The 15871-nt window shown below is 35.5% G+C and overlaps 1 protein-coding gene across 4 annotated transcripts in view; it reads right to left on the reverse strand.

Annotated features, from left to right (window-relative positions):
- Window positions 1–985: 985 nt before the first annotated feature.
- Window positions 986–15871, reverse strand: part of LOC123709541 (broad-complex core protein isoforms 1/2/3/4/5) — a 37765-nt gene continuing 22879 nt past the window's right edge. Inside the window, exons 6-8 of one of the 4 annotated variants that reach the window (XM_045660945.1) lie at window positions 14485–14647; window positions 14050–14097; window positions 986–7133 (exon numbers count right to left, since the gene is read on the reverse strand). In XM_045660945.1, coding sequence (XP_045516901.1) covers window positions 6787–7133; window positions 14050–14097; window positions 14485–14647 — 558 coding nt within the window. In that variant the 3' untranslated portion in view covers window positions 986–6786. Of the gene's footprint in view, window positions 7134–7843; window positions 8150–10876; window positions 12885–14049; window positions 14098–14484; window positions 14648–15871 lie in introns of those variants that run through there. The other 3 variants (XM_045660944.1, XM_045660942.1, XM_045660943.1) reach the window with 3 other exon arrangements.

Below are 15871 nucleotides of genomic sequence, written 5' to 3' on the forward strand. Positions count from 1 at the left end.
TACTTGCAAAAGAGTCCTTAGAAGAAATGGGTTACGGATTTTACACCGCTAAGGGAAAACCAAACAAAACCAGTATCAAAACCTTTTGGAAGAGAATTTTCTGCCCTCTATTTCGTCACTTAAGCATCAAGATTCCTTCATTTTTCAACAGGAAAGGAAGGACAACAAAGATGTGGCTACTAGCGAAAAGCATCCCTACCATCGAATGGCCATCTAATAGCACGGACTTGTCGCCGACCGAAATCCTATGGTGGAAAATGAAAACAGTTCTCCGTAAAAATCCATCAAGATCTAAGAGCGACTTAAAGGCTAAACTCTTGGCTGTCTGGGAGTCAATTACGTCTGAGGAGTGTGCAGAGTTGGTTGCAACCATGGCTGTTCGCATTAACGCTGTCATTATGAGCAAAAGCGACACAACAAGTGTTACACGAACTATTTTGCGTGAATGACAATGGTAGACGAATACTTTTGCGTTGTTTTTTAGAATATATATTTTTTTATGTTATAAAAGTCATAAAAGAATTTCAGTTATGTTAAAATAAACTTTAAAATGTTCCTCAAATTGTGGTTTACTTTTATTAATGGTTCTTAATAATTTTGCCAATATTTACTTTCTATATTTTACGTTTTGCACTACTATCCATACTAGACGGACTGTTTTGCATCGGGGCTCGTATATTTATATCACGATACGTCATTTATATTTCTCAAAAGGTTCCTTCTTTAAGTAAGTTACTTGGGTGTGTGTGTTTGATTATGTGTAGCTTCATAAACCAGCCAGCCATCGAGCTATATAAAACTTATCACTACGCATGTGTTGCCGGTATCAATTTTAGATAGGCTGCCTTGTAACATAACTGCTCCATTGTTGTATATTAATAAAATGATCACTTAATCGAGTACTAACTAAAAGGTAAATTCTAAAACTAAGGAAAATAAAAAAACTACACATGGTCAATGGAATCACTGCGAGTTTATTAAATTTTATTACATCCAACCGATTGTCCCATTATTTAATATTATTGAAAGTACAGTTTTCGTATGAAACATAAAGGACCGCTTTAAACAACTCAATTTCTTAACATAAGATTGAAAGATACTTAGAGTACTAATAATTCACCCTTTTGATATGTTCCTACTACGCAGCCGAGTTGATTCCTTAATCACAAATATCAACAACATCAAAACAAGTAAAGACACCACCGTTCCTTTATCACTAAAATCTATTGAATTTATGAATAGAAAAGATATTTATTAAAAAATATAAATTTGGTGTAACAAGTTTTTTATATATGAAGTGTGAATTATTGTCTATTGAGGATCAGAAGTGTCATTGTCACAATTTACGCGGGAAACTCAAATACATTTTCACGCGTAACTTACTGACATTGTTAAAAAGTCTGCTATATTAAAGATTCAATATTCTTAGTGACAAAAGAAAGCAATACAGTCGAATTCCATACGATCTACAACAATAGTACTTTAAGTGTCTTCACTGGCGATGTCCACTTTCGAGTCGAAGGGGACATCTAACTCCCTAGAGCCGATATTACGGTCCTATCTACCTTATCGATCATACACAATACTATAAAACATTTTTACACCCCCTCCCCGGTATCAGAACATCAAAATATAACAAAACACTCCAACTTAATTCCCCTTTCAACGATGGCAAACTATAACTTTCATAACACATTAGCTCAGGCAAAAAATGGGCGTAAATGTCACATACGCTCGAACGAATTTCAATTACGGTAGAATAAATTAATAAAGTGTATGTTTCTATTTGTCGAGAGTACGTATCACTTAAGAACCTTATAAAAGATAAAAAGATAAAATATTGTTAATAAAAACGCAGATCGACGTGCATACATTAAATTACTAAAAAAATCTTAAACTAAACGTGTCAGCAAAAATATAGTGCAGTTAAAATTAGAATTGCCACTTAATTAACATTCACATATAAATTGCTATCATAAAAAAATATTTCTGTGTATAAAATGTTACCGAAGCATAACAAGTTAAAGTGGCACGATTTTGTCAAAAATATATAGTTATTTTAACGTAAACAATAAACTATATCACTATGGCGAAAGTAAAATTTATCTCAAGGCTTGGCCTGCTTTGGCAAAGTGTTTAAGTACAGCACAACATTTAAAAAGATATTTTAAGGTGAAATCTTAAATATTTTCAACGAAATTGTAAAACTTTTGTATTAGTATAAAAATCTGCATACATTTGGGTATTGGTTTCATCACGTGTGTAATACTGCATATCGAGTGCGGTACTTAATTTCCTCACCAAATTACTCGTAAAATATTTGGCATTTCCTCTATGTATTTTTCAACAAAATCGGCCAACTGTCTCACATTCTGTAGATAAAAGTTATTTCTAGCAATATATCGTATGTAATTAGTGGGTACATTGTAAATACTTTATATAGTTACTGCAGACGGGTTTCAACGAGAGCTCGATCAGCATCGCGGCAACTAGGTATAGTATATTATATAATAAAGTCCTCCTTATTAAAAAGACGTAAGTGCACTTTGATTTACGGAACTATTATTTATGTAACTAGTAAATGTATCAGCAGATTATATATCATACACTAGCAACACTGGCCAAATTAACCAAAGAGAAAATCGAAACGTCACTTTGAATATGTAATCTGAAAACTGTCTTTTTGTAATTTTATTTTTTGTTGAACGTCAACTGTCGCATTAGGCCCTCTAGCGGTAGTGTTGAAAATTGTATCTATAACAAAAATAATAACAGTTAACGGATGACTTTAACGATACTACTAACATAGCTAATAATAATCTGCTATTTGTTATAATTACTGAGGTACTGTGGCTGATTGGGAACTATTGCTATGTTATAATAATTACAATATAATGGAAGATACTGTAAATATTAAAGCTATGGATTTAAGAACACAACGACGATATACTTTACGGACATTAGATAGAAATTTCAACGACTTATAAATCGATATCAAAAAGCAACAATGGATTGAATAGGTATCAAACAGTTAAAAAATAACCAAGTATAACTATAGTAAAGTCAGCGAAACAAATATCGATCCATCTTAAGCCGGTGTTATTTTTATCCTAAACTTTATTTGTAGTCGATTTATTCTTAAACGGACCCGCGACGCTGATCGAGTATTAAAAATATTTGAAATAATCAACTATTGCGTACCGGTTGACGATTACCTTATTTACGACTTTTATATAACTGACAAGCTTTAATAAAGTAAGTGTAGTAATCAATCACAGATAACGAATCCATGAGCCAAAAATTATAAACTTGACGCGCAGTTAAATAAATGACGTAAATAAGCCCACCATCAGATAAACTATTGCATTTTAAATATGGATGTGGATAACAAAATAGCGTATGTATGGGAAGAATCTATGTAACAAATGTTATATTTTAGATTTTACAATATCTATAATTATTGTATCATAAATATAAATGATCACGTTTTATTGACTCGTCCTGTAAACGTAAATCTGCCCCTTGCTTCTGCTTTGAAAGCATGAAATACGACCCACGGGTCACAGATACAGTATCAAACTCTTTTTCATACTTTCGCTGCAGGCTGTTGCGTTCCATTAAAAACGTCTCCAAACACAACATTTAAATAAAGGACGTGGAACACTTGCCATAATTCAAATAACCTGTGCCATTTGGAGACAATTCTAATATCATCGTGATTATTATTTGATTCTCAAAAACTTACAATACAACGTATACCACTCGAATCAAATAACCAGAGCAGGGGACCTGTCCCAACTATATTATATATTATTATTAAATTAAACGACATACGTCTGTAATACTTAACATTATTGGAGGTAATACTTATGATAGAAGCAAAAATGTTTGTGAAGTTTTGTGAGTTTGTAAATTGGTTAAAAATCTTCAATATTAAATACACAATTATATTAATTACGGTATTGAAAACAATTTAAAACGTGTTGGCAGTTAGGTGTGCAAAGATTTATAAAATACTGTCGAAGACAGCACAGCGTGTCCTAGAAACTGTGCAATCAGCATCACAATCATTAAAACACCTCATATAATTGTTTTATAAACTAATACTTCTAAATGCAAATATGTAGAATATATTAAACCGACAGCTATTGTGATGTTTCTGTTGCTGACTGACAGCCGCCGTCACTGTGCTGTCACAATAAAGTATATAATTTGTCATTTACTTAGGCTATTGGTATAGTTGTACTGTCTGAAGGCATTTCGTTGCAGATATTGTGCATTACCTATATTAGTAACACAGTCTGTTCATTAAACGTATTTCATTTTAACTTAAAATATAAATTAGAGTGGCGAAAAAGCAAAATTATTAGTACTTGAGTTAAATTTATTACTCTCACTTATGTTCTTACTATGTAAAAATGCACGGTTTTGGTATAAATTGCAAATAACCTTTGTTACGTTTCGCTGTATTGTTGTTTCGTTTGATGAAATTTTGAGCTGCTCTCTTTTGCCGACACATAACCAAAACTTAACACGATTTACCTAACTCTTAACAATCACCAACGGCTGACTCCATTTTGATGTAATCCGCAGCTGTCCTACTGAGATCAAAAATTTAGAAACAAACGAAAATGGTGGGCGAAAAGGCCAACAAAGCGTTCAACAATAAGCTTTCAATGAGCCGAATATTTTAGAAGTAATTGCACAGCGAAAACAATCAACTCAAACACTAAACGCAAGACTACGTCACTATCAATAAATCGATTAGTAGAATATATAAAAATCCTTTCCAATAATGATTTCATCTAAATCTATTTAGTTAATATCACGAGGCGTATCCCGATGCCACGATTCTTTACGACCTAACTTAGAACATATTTACAATTCAAACTACCCGCTTGCTTCACTTAGCTCTCTAAATGATGCTATGATGATTCTCTTCCGAACTGCTTTTTCATTCATCTGTCGGAATCTAACCAGTTAACATGAAATAAAGATTAATAAAAAACAAAATATCTGAGGTATTACAAAAATGGAGGTACGAATGGGGACACCATTACAAAAATAACTAAACTTTTCATAAAAGCTAAGCCCTTCAGTATATCTATTAAGATGATTTCTTAAATTATCTAAACCAAATAAATTTATATCACAAACACATTCCGAAAAAGAATATATAGAAACTCTTAAAAATATTCCGATAACTAAACGCGGCGAAATTAAAAATTGAATAAATGCAGAAATTTAACTGAGTTTTTTTAAGACTAAATTAAGTTTGCATTATTTAATTGCATTTAATTTGTGAATAGTTTTTGAAACATTCACTTCGATTGATATGATTTTGTTAGGTTTAGTTTCCAATTTCGAGATATGGCACAAAATTTTGTCTTTTCAGAATGTTTTTATTCTAACAGAAATAAATGCAAGTTGGCAAAACTCCCCATTAATTTTTTCTTTGGCTTTGTGAAATATCACTGTGTTTAAATACTTTAAAACCTGCTCTGTTTACTCTATAGATATTTGTTAATTGTGATATGTTGAACATTTGATCTCTTTTAAAAGACTTTAATGTGAATTCGTCAGTTAAACCCTGATTAGATATGTAATCGGCCTGTGTTCAGACGAACGCGTATTCAAGCAATTTCCTATAATATATAAGTAAATAAAATATTTTTTACAATCCGCAGCCATCTCATGGTTGACACTAAGATTTTAATTTTGAGAATTTATAGTAATAATTAATGTTAATAATAATCTAATAAATTTTCATAAACGAGACGTTCTCTACGTTGGTCGACATTTAAGTAAGAAATCGCTATCCTCATAGAGAGAAATCCTAAAATGGATACGTATTATATATAATTATGTTAATGAATACCTATCACCTAAGATTTATACAGAAGAAACGTCCATTTTGTTCCATGACTTTATCATGTGTACGTATACGACCGTCGAGCAGATGCAATCCAAGACCCGCTACGTGAGGCCTGCGCCCCTCGTTCCCTGTACCCGGAAGGCCCCGAAGCCTTCTCTCGTCGTCGTCAGCGTTTCGTTCGTGAACACTTCGCGCATCCCATGACAGTTCGGAATATCGTCCCAACGTTTTAATGGCATGAAGACGAACGAAGGCACGACTACTTTGATCATTAATCGATATTGAAGCCAAAATAGAATACAAATATTGTTCTAATAGACGTCAACATTTTTGTACTTTCGAAGATTTCTAGAAGTCTTTAATTTTATTAACATCAACATTTTTTTTTTACTTTTTTTACCTAAAATTTTGGTTATTAACTTCTAAATAATTTGTATTTAAATTTAGATTTGGCGATCCGAAAAAGTCTCTTTAAAAAATATTTTCTTTGCTTTAATTTACTGTTAAAAATTTGTACGCTTCGTTTTGTACAGTTACCGAATCTAATTTGACACTAGACATTTAAATCGAAAATTGATCTTACAAAATGTTTTATCCCCTTTAGAATATAGTTGGCATTATTTTGGCAGTACTAGAAAACATTAATACTTTAGTATTGCTCTGAATTACATTGTCACTTTGAACACTGTTAGAACAAGAAGTCCAATCATCGACGCGACGCGCGCGCCGCAACAATACTGTTCATTTTTAAAACTAACGTCAATATTTTACTACGCTTATAATACACAATTAAACATAAAAAATGCGGCAGAGTTCTGCGTTTTGGCATTGTCCGTATTGCACATATGCTTTCCCTTTCCAAGTTAGAGGTGCCCGTCCGAGGGCCGACCGATTCAAGCAATCGTTTGTGGTCATTGGAGACCGGGCAGCTGCGACGCGTGGTCGGCGGCGGCCAGGTCGAACAGGTGGTGCGGCGCAGGGGCCAGCGCGCTGTGCAGCGCCGACGTCTTCAGCAGGCGCTTCAGCATGCCGCTGGAACCCCGGTGTTGCAGGCTCTTATGGGTGGTGAGCGAGTTCTTGGTGCGATACCGTCTGTGGCAGAACTCACAAACGTAGAGCGTGTCGGACTGCTCGTGCTTGTCCTGGAAGTGGCGCTTGAGGGAGTAGTAGCAAGAGAATGTCCTGCGGCAGTAGGGACACTCCTGCGGCTCGTTGATGCCGCCGGCGGTCGGCGGGGGCATTCGGAGGGGCGGAACAGCTGAAATAGTCAGGATACTCGTATGTCACATTTTCATCAATGTATGGTTAAGGGGGCTTTTGTGGAATCGGCATATACCATTTCTTTGAGTGATATCACGAAAATATTTGCTTCTTCTAAATCACTCACCAAATATCGTGATAATCCATAAGAAATGTATAAATACCAAACAATTTGAACATTTTCGTGGAACCACCGAAATAAATGAAGTGGATTTGGTATTAGTATTTGCGAGATGCAACGTTAGGATACTTTCGATGAGATTTCGCCTTGAAGCCCTCGTGTAATGGACGCTGTCTGTAAAATTTTGGATAAATCTTAAACATTCCTTTACATTCTTTTCCTTTGAAGCATCGTATATAGATAGCATATACAATAGAAATAATGATACTAATATGCACTGTACACATTGACTAACTACACAGAAATCACGAGGTTTTATTGAAAAATTTGAAAAAATTCTCTCAACCACAATGACACAGTAACACGTTATAACAAAATGATAGAAGCATGCTCCAAGCAACACAACAACGTCAAATCTGCGAAACCCGATGGGAGAGGGGCCTTGGGGCTTAACATACAAAAAAATAATAAAAAAATAAACAGAAAATAAAGGAACGAAATTAAGAAAGAACCGTCCTATCTCATCTATTATTAATGATATTAGCGTTTTGCGTATTTGTTGTCTAGAAACATGGTCTAACCTTTTGAAGTGTTGCAATGTATAGCTGTCGGCTGGTTGGCCTCCAGGTTCTCTTTACTAGATGAATTCTGCCGCAAGCTGCGCCACCGTCCGAGTAGTCACTAAAAAAACCCCCTGGGGTCTTCCCCCGCCCGGGACTTGTGGTAGGTATATATATGCGTCATCAAGGAGTTGCGAGAGCAGTAAACTCGCTCGCATATCGTGCATCGATACTCCTCCTGCCTCTCTGCGTGTTTGTCTGCGATATGCCGTTTCAAAGACGCCTTTGAGCACAGCACCTTTGTGCATTGCATACAGGAGAATAATTTTTTACCTGAAAACAAATCGAAAAACAAAAAAATATGGGGTTGTCCCCGCTCGCGATAAATAAAAGAATATCGCCTAGATTGCTCTCAACTCAATCGAACATAAAGTGAAACAAAGTGGTAAACCATGAATAAAATAAATTAAATAAAAGGAAACGAAATGATGGCTAAGCTGTGGCCGATGGTGTTAGGACATGCAAGGGTCTGCGCGGGAGCAAGCTGTGCTAGTCTACGGCACTCGGACAGAATAAGAAGCAGGGCGCCGGTGTCGTGGGAGACAATGAAACGAGCGGGAATTTTTCGTATATGTTTTATTAAAAACGCCATTATCATCAATATTAGGATTTATGAAGTTCGGTTTAACGATTACAATTACACTTTATGAGTACTTTTAAGGTTTAAAAATTTAAAATTAAGGAAGAGAAAAAAATTCTATTTATACATATAGTTGATATTGTTATGCCTACGTGTTGTGGTGTGCAGCCCATTATTGAAATTAGGCGTTTTCAATTATCCTAAAATTTCAGCCAATCTTAACCCCTTCGGGTTTCTGGAAGACAAATTAAAAACAATTTTTGGCACAATTTCTACATTAACGTCTAATGGACTGCATTTCACTGATGCCAATTAACAAAAATATCTAGATTTAAAGAATTAGAATAATAATTTATGAAAGAAAATAAAATTTTAACACAACAACCAATAAATTAATTTAGATTCCTTATAAAATAAGTAAAAACGCCAACAAGAAGTATAAAGAACACATCGTTTAAGGTCTTCACGCGAGCGTGACTCGAAAAAAATATACCTTAACATGATAGAAAGATACAAACTTAAACAGGTCACAGAAACAGTCTTAAACTTGCTAAAATTCCTAACTAATGTAGTTTTGACAGGGATGTGTTCTGCGTCTTAGAACACGCTGTAGTTCGCCCAGTAAAACACATACTTCGTTGCAGCCCTACCGCCGAACTTCATTACTTGATTCTTATGCAGAATATCAACAAGCATCTCTCTCTCTAGTTAGCCTCTAACGCAATATAATTAGAATTATATGCACTGAATAAGTGCTGTTTTTGCCTCATATGCAAGTCTTTCGGAAGCCTCTCTTTTGTATCGATTCTAAAAGTATTATAAATATACGGATTCTCCACGATTTATTTTCCTAGAATCTACACAATTACTCAAAAGTACATAAGTAAATAAATCTTTATAGTAAATAAATATTACAAAATCAAGTATATCAAAAACTCACATTCCAGCAACTAATTTTTGCGGTAGGACTGCAAGATCTCCTGAGATCCAATAATCATTGCAACTAGGAACAAAAGAATTTTAAAAAAAGATCATCGAATCACAAATTTTGAATAACATACCGAAACGAGTAACGCTTCTGACTTCATATAAAATTTTAATAAATAATTGTACATTTCTACAAATACGCCTAATAGTGTACAATTGCGTACTTAGTCTAATCAGTCTATAGCGCTTATTAATTTTGGCAATTTAGATTTTTGAAAATAATTTTTTTAATCTAGTGCTCGCCGATAGCCAAATAATACCACAGAGTACACTCTATACTCTATGAAGACCGTACTGCGCACTTGCAGCACATCCCTGTAGTCATTAAACATATAGAACATACTATTATCGCTATTAATTCAGATAAAATGTTCTTATATCTATAGTCAACTAACTTAATTCCCAAAACCAAATTAACAATAGAACCTATCACTAAAATTACTAGACAAAAAAACAACAAGTACTACGTTATGTTCAAAAAGTTTGCATTGCGCAAATAAAAACTTAACCATTTCCATTCGGAATGTCGCGAAATTTTTAAAATTTTGCCTCCGTCAAAGATTTTTCTTAACAATTTTCATTTTTTTTTCAATACGAACGTCATTCGAATTTAGCACCAAATCTCTAGTCTTCCAATTCGTTAAAAATATTACGATAAAGCTTACGAACAACTAAACAAATTGTAGTGGCTAAGCGTTTATGCATCTAGTAATAACAACATAATCTTATAACATATATGTATTAAAATATGTAGGAAGCCTCTCATACATGTTTTATAGCAAAAGTTACCTCCTAGGTAATGTGTTTCTAACACAACTCCTAACATTAGAAGTACGCAAAATATGTCTTTTTTTTGAATAATAAAAAACAATATGTAAAGCAGGCACTAATAATTACTTAATATGTATATTAATACAATAAATTATGTGTTACTTACTTATATATTTCTTACGGCTAGAAAAAAATGGTTTTAGCGACCTCTATTGACTCGAAACGGTGATGTATTAAACTAGAAAGTCCACATGAATGTGAGTGATTAGTCTAGATTTAGAAAGCTACAACCGAAGAAGTTGAATATCAAAAATCATTATAACACAAATTTCAGAAATCAAAGTTGTTGACTTCACAGATTATAACGGTAAGATTTTTCGCCCTTCAATTGAATTCAACGATCTTATATACAAGAGTTGTCTCTAGGGCTTTTGAAGATAAAATATATAATTTTGTATAGAACTGATAAATAGCGTTTTTCTGAATCTAGACTTGTAGTAATTCTAATATTTTCAATAACAGAATCAAGTATTATCATTAGGTACTATTGTATGGCAAGCAGGATTCCTTTGAATATGATTAATCAAAAATTTCACACTGTTCAATTTTAGGAACATTTAACACTGAGAATCACTAAGATTTTACAATTATTACCTATTTTACGTTTAATAAATTTGAAATCACTTTTAAAAATAACAAATAAAATGTTATAAAAAATGTGTAAACTTAAAAGAAGCCGATTATTAAAATAGTAAAATCGACGAAACGAACACAGTAGTGATGAAAGACTTAATCTAAATAAAAATATAATATAGCCATATTGATTCCTTTAGGTAAATGGCACGATGCGATTGTGTATGCCTCGGATAATCGCGAATTTGTGTGAAGAAGTCGACTAGAGTAACGGTAAAATATAAGTCGACTGTCGAGTATAAAGTAAGTTGTATGTGTGTATCGAGTCTGTGGTTTGTCTATTTCGGAATATATGTGGTCTATTGCCGTAATCTGTGACAGTGCGCTATGTTTGTTGTCTATTGGTGCTATATGTATCTCCTGAAAGCAGTCTTACAGTCAAAACAAAATCACCTAAATAATATTAAAAATAAAAAAAAATGAAAAAGCCTCATTAGCCAATTATACATCAGCGTATATAATTTAATTTACTTTCCTTTTAAATAGAATTTTTAGTAATCTCGTATAAATATCTAAGCGTGAGATCAAGAAGGTAAAATACAGAATAAATAAAATTGCAAATCGCCGAAAAATGAACACAACGTTAAAACAATATGCCTCTTTTGTTACTTACAACGAACACTGTTCAATTTTTTTTATAAATTTAAGCCTAATATATAAATTTACAGCACCAAGATTTTCCTCTTTTTTTTTCAAAATATTAATTTTCTCTTCGCCTTATTGTCACACATTTAACATAGTGTAAAAATTCAGGAATCGTACTATGTCGCGGTATTGCACTTTGCGGGCGGGCGTGTACAAAATTTAGACCGAAACGTCGCCCTTTCTTACTTCGATTGGAATGTCGAATGTAGCGTCAAATAGTCACCGTCCCGGCAGCACTCACAACTCGTCTACAAGTTAAAAGAGATAGAGAAGGGTAAACTCCACAAAAAAGAGAAGTGATAAGAAAGGAATTAGACGTTAAACTGATCTTTGAACTTGTAGAAGTCGACGGTGTGATGGTGCTGGCTGGGGTGCATCTTGGAGTCGGGCGCGGCGGAAAGGTTCTGCGGCTGCGGCGGCGGCAGAGGCCCAGCGGGCGCCCTCTGACGGCGGTGGTAGATGCTCTTGTGGTTGTTGAGCGAGTTGAGCGTGCGGAAGACCTTGTGGCACAGCGAGCAGCGTGCCGAGTGGAGCGGCTGCAGGTGCTGCTGCTCCGTGTGGCGCTTGAGGGTGAGGCGCGTGGAGAGCAGCTTGCCGCACACCTCGCAGCGGTGCCCGGCGCCCAGCGGGCCCACTGCGCCACACATAACGACCAACATTAGCGCATTAGTCAACCCACACAACTGTCACACCAACACCACCGCTCGCAACAGGTCCCATTCCAAAGGAACCAATTGGCACAGATCGTGTGCCGCCCGAGAATTCGAACCTGTTGTAGAGGCAATTTTACGTGATTCGACTAAATTGACTAATGCGCTTAAAGAGTTGGTAGTTATGCGTGTACCGATCATAGGTGTCCCAATTGGTTCCAAGGCGAGGCCCCACGGCGTACGTGTCACTTATACTATACATACATTATATAGGTCAATGCGCATGCAAATACACGTAAAACTATACTATGTACATGTTAGGAACATATCGCGTTACATAATTTCTTTAAACTTAACAAGGTCTACGGGCAAGACTATGGCGTTTTAGGTGGTTAGGATGGCAGCTCTGTTTCCTCATGGCAACGGTATGGCAACGGTTTCTGGCGTCAGTTGACCGGGTAGAAGCCCTGGCCCGAGGGCGGCTGCTGCTTGCGGTGGTAGATCGACTTGTGGTTTCTCAAGCTATTGAGGCTGGAGTACACGCGTCGGCAAATGTTACAGACGGGTTCCCTGGAGGGCCGCATGTGTACGTTTTGTATATGCCGTTTGAGCCGCGTCAGCGAAGAGAGGCTCTTGTTACAGGGCTCGCATCGGTACTCTTCCTGGGGGGTGCGGGCGCCACCTGGTCACAACACAAGCAGTTAGCCCCATGGAAGCTTCCGAACGCACTTTTAATGCACTCACTATCGTAGCCTCTCGATTTTACAAGCACCGCCACCCCCCGGTTGATGACGGCCATCCGACGCGAACGAGCCGGTAGCCAAGCGGATTAGTAACGCATACGTTTGTCTCTCTAATTTGACCTACGGCTTAGTTTAAGCTCAGAAACGATTGATGATAGGCTGTTTTGAAAACAATTGGCCACGGCGGGCTCGTCGCCGAGTGCGGTTTCGGATTTCTCGAACAAAAGCGTTAGTATTTCTTCAATGAAATGACTTTTTAATATAAACTGATACCACAAAACCATTGCTAAAATTCCATTGTCTTATCTTGTGTGCCCCAACGTTATTTCCCAAGACAATCATGATTGAGAGTAATATGAAACTGTTTTAAGAAACACGAATGACTCATGGGAGCGTTTGCGTAATTTAGTTACAGAAATTTGCCTAGATTCTTGACCGAGCCGATTGTCAATAGAATTTTCTTCTTTTCTTCTTTGACACGTTCTTTCTTTTATTAGCCAATTGAGTACAATGTTAAGTGCATATTTTTATGATTTTGAAAAAAAAAGAAATAATACAAATCAAAAGAGGTTTAAAAGAATTCGACCGAGGATCACGGAGGGATCGGTTGGAGGAGGGATCTTCCTAATACTTTCAAGACACATCTATAAATCAAGCTAGCAATCGTTTTTAAAGTAAACATTAAACTAGAGTTACAATACATTAACATGCACGGCACTTTGCGTTTTGGTTCAATGATCAATCCTCATTTAACAGAACTGTCCACTCAAAACTGACAAATGAAAACTGTGTGCCTGCGAATGTCCATCGAACCATAACACAATAAGCTAACATTAATATCCAGTACACAGAGCACAAAATGAAGACATATACAGGTTAGGAGGAGATATATTAATACACATATACTATAGAATATGTCACGTGATAATTGCCTCATACAATTTAAAATATAAATCCTATAATGATATATATAACCTAATAATGACAGAGCAGAGAGGAAGCGGTGATGGTGGCATACGACAGACAGTGCATTAAAAATATCGTTTGGTTCAATATATGTAAGTAATGCATAAAATAAACTTGTTGCTAGACAAGCTGACTCACCTTGTGATGTTCCCGGTAAGCCGTCCGGAGGCAGGGGACTCGGCAAACCTGCGAATCATTGCATAACCTCATAACCTTTCCCCTACAATGTGCATTTTTATTTGAAAGACAGATTTACTTGTCTTAAGTTTTTATCGTAGCCTAATTCCAAAAACAAGTCATAAAAATAACATCGCTCTAATGATACACGTCCAAACCCATTTAGTTTTTTTTAGTTTTTAATAGTATATCTTGATCCTGGAGCATTTCTTAAAAGTGTAGTGTTAGTCTAGTAGCTTCAGTGTGTGTCAGAGACCGTAGGTTTGAATCTCGGCTGTGCACCAACGGGCATTTAATGGTGAATGAAAACGTCGTTTCTCACGACGTTTTCATTCATTTCAACCTACCTAAACTTTAACTGACCTAAAAGGTTGAAAAAAAAACATTGTATCGTACCTGTCAGCGATGAATCAGTTAACATGGGGTAGTTGAAAGTGTGGTGTTGGGATGGCGGAAAGAGCTTGGCTTCAGCTGGCGAAATAAAAGGTGAGGGTGGCATTTGTGGCGGTGGCGTATGGTCGTCGGCATCGGCTGAGCTCGCGCGGGACGGCGGCCCTCCCTGAGGAAGAAAGTTAAGCGTTACATCATGCTACTTAGATAGTTATTAATCTATGTAATTACTTATCTGTTGTGATATCTCTACATAAATTAATAGCCTTGGATAAAGTTTTTATATTTTAATGTACACAAAGAAACTTCTCAGAGCCATGAGCTATTTGGTATACGTGTATATACATTGAAATCAGTTTGCCAAAAGCTCATATAATATCATATTAATTTATACATTGATGCCACGTAGGTGTCGAAAGTGTACATACAAAATATGTGTATACAAAATTTCTTTAAAATCAAATTTTAAAAAATTCCTATCTATGTGATTTCAATAAGATTCTGAAAATGCTGTTAAAATATTTGGACACTTAAATTTGTAACAATTATTCTTTACAAATCTTTGAAGCGTTCGGAGATTAATCCCACGGATCAAGTTAGTTAGCCAATCAGGACCCCCTAAATAGCTAAATGACTTCCTGTTCTATTGAGATTATACCCGGAAACGATCTACTCGAATTCTTAACTCGTATTGCAATACAATGCTGTCTCGAGTTCGTATCATTTAGCTATACGAGACGATTGTCTTCAATTAGTTAGAAGAATTTTTCTAATGTTCTAAATAATAGAACTAGCAACTTTGCCCGTAAGGAATACTGTCGAGTATTTTGTATAGTATTCAAAGTACAAAATAATATTATATTTTATTATATATTTGTTCCTTTCGTAGTTTTATACGAGAATAACCAACTTTATTTTGTAAACATTCTTAAATTTTTTACTAACGTTCATAACGTTTTGTGATAATATATTTTTATCTTTTAATTTATGTAAATACTACTATCGCCTACCATACCGAGTTCAAGAAGTCCATCGAGTTCGGAGTCGATGGACCAGTTAATTTCCAAACGGACAGCATAAGTACATAATCGACTATGTTGAAAAAATAAAGGCTTTTTTCAAATTGGAGGTATTGCCCGGCACTGAACTCACTTTTACACTCAAACCTCTGGTATCCAATAGTAGTACAAAACAGTTTCTCGGAGTCTCTCTTTTAATTACGCCCCACGATTTTTCGATTTTCTATATGCAAATGATGTCGCCGTATAAAGCTATACAGCTTCTAAGTTTCTCTTTTACGTTTTATAGAGAAAAGAATTTCTTAATTTGAAAGGATAAGTGTAGTTAGAACCCTCCAATTATTGATCAAAGCGGGTAAAGTGTTTCTATAATA

The sequence above is a fragment of the Pieris brassicae genome, chromosome 5, assembly GCF_905147105.1.
Source record: "Pieris brassicae chromosome 5, ilPieBrab1.1, whole genome shotgun sequence".
NCBI classification, from domain to species: domain Eukaryota; kingdom Metazoa; phylum Arthropoda; class Insecta; order Lepidoptera; family Pieridae; genus Pieris; species Pieris brassicae.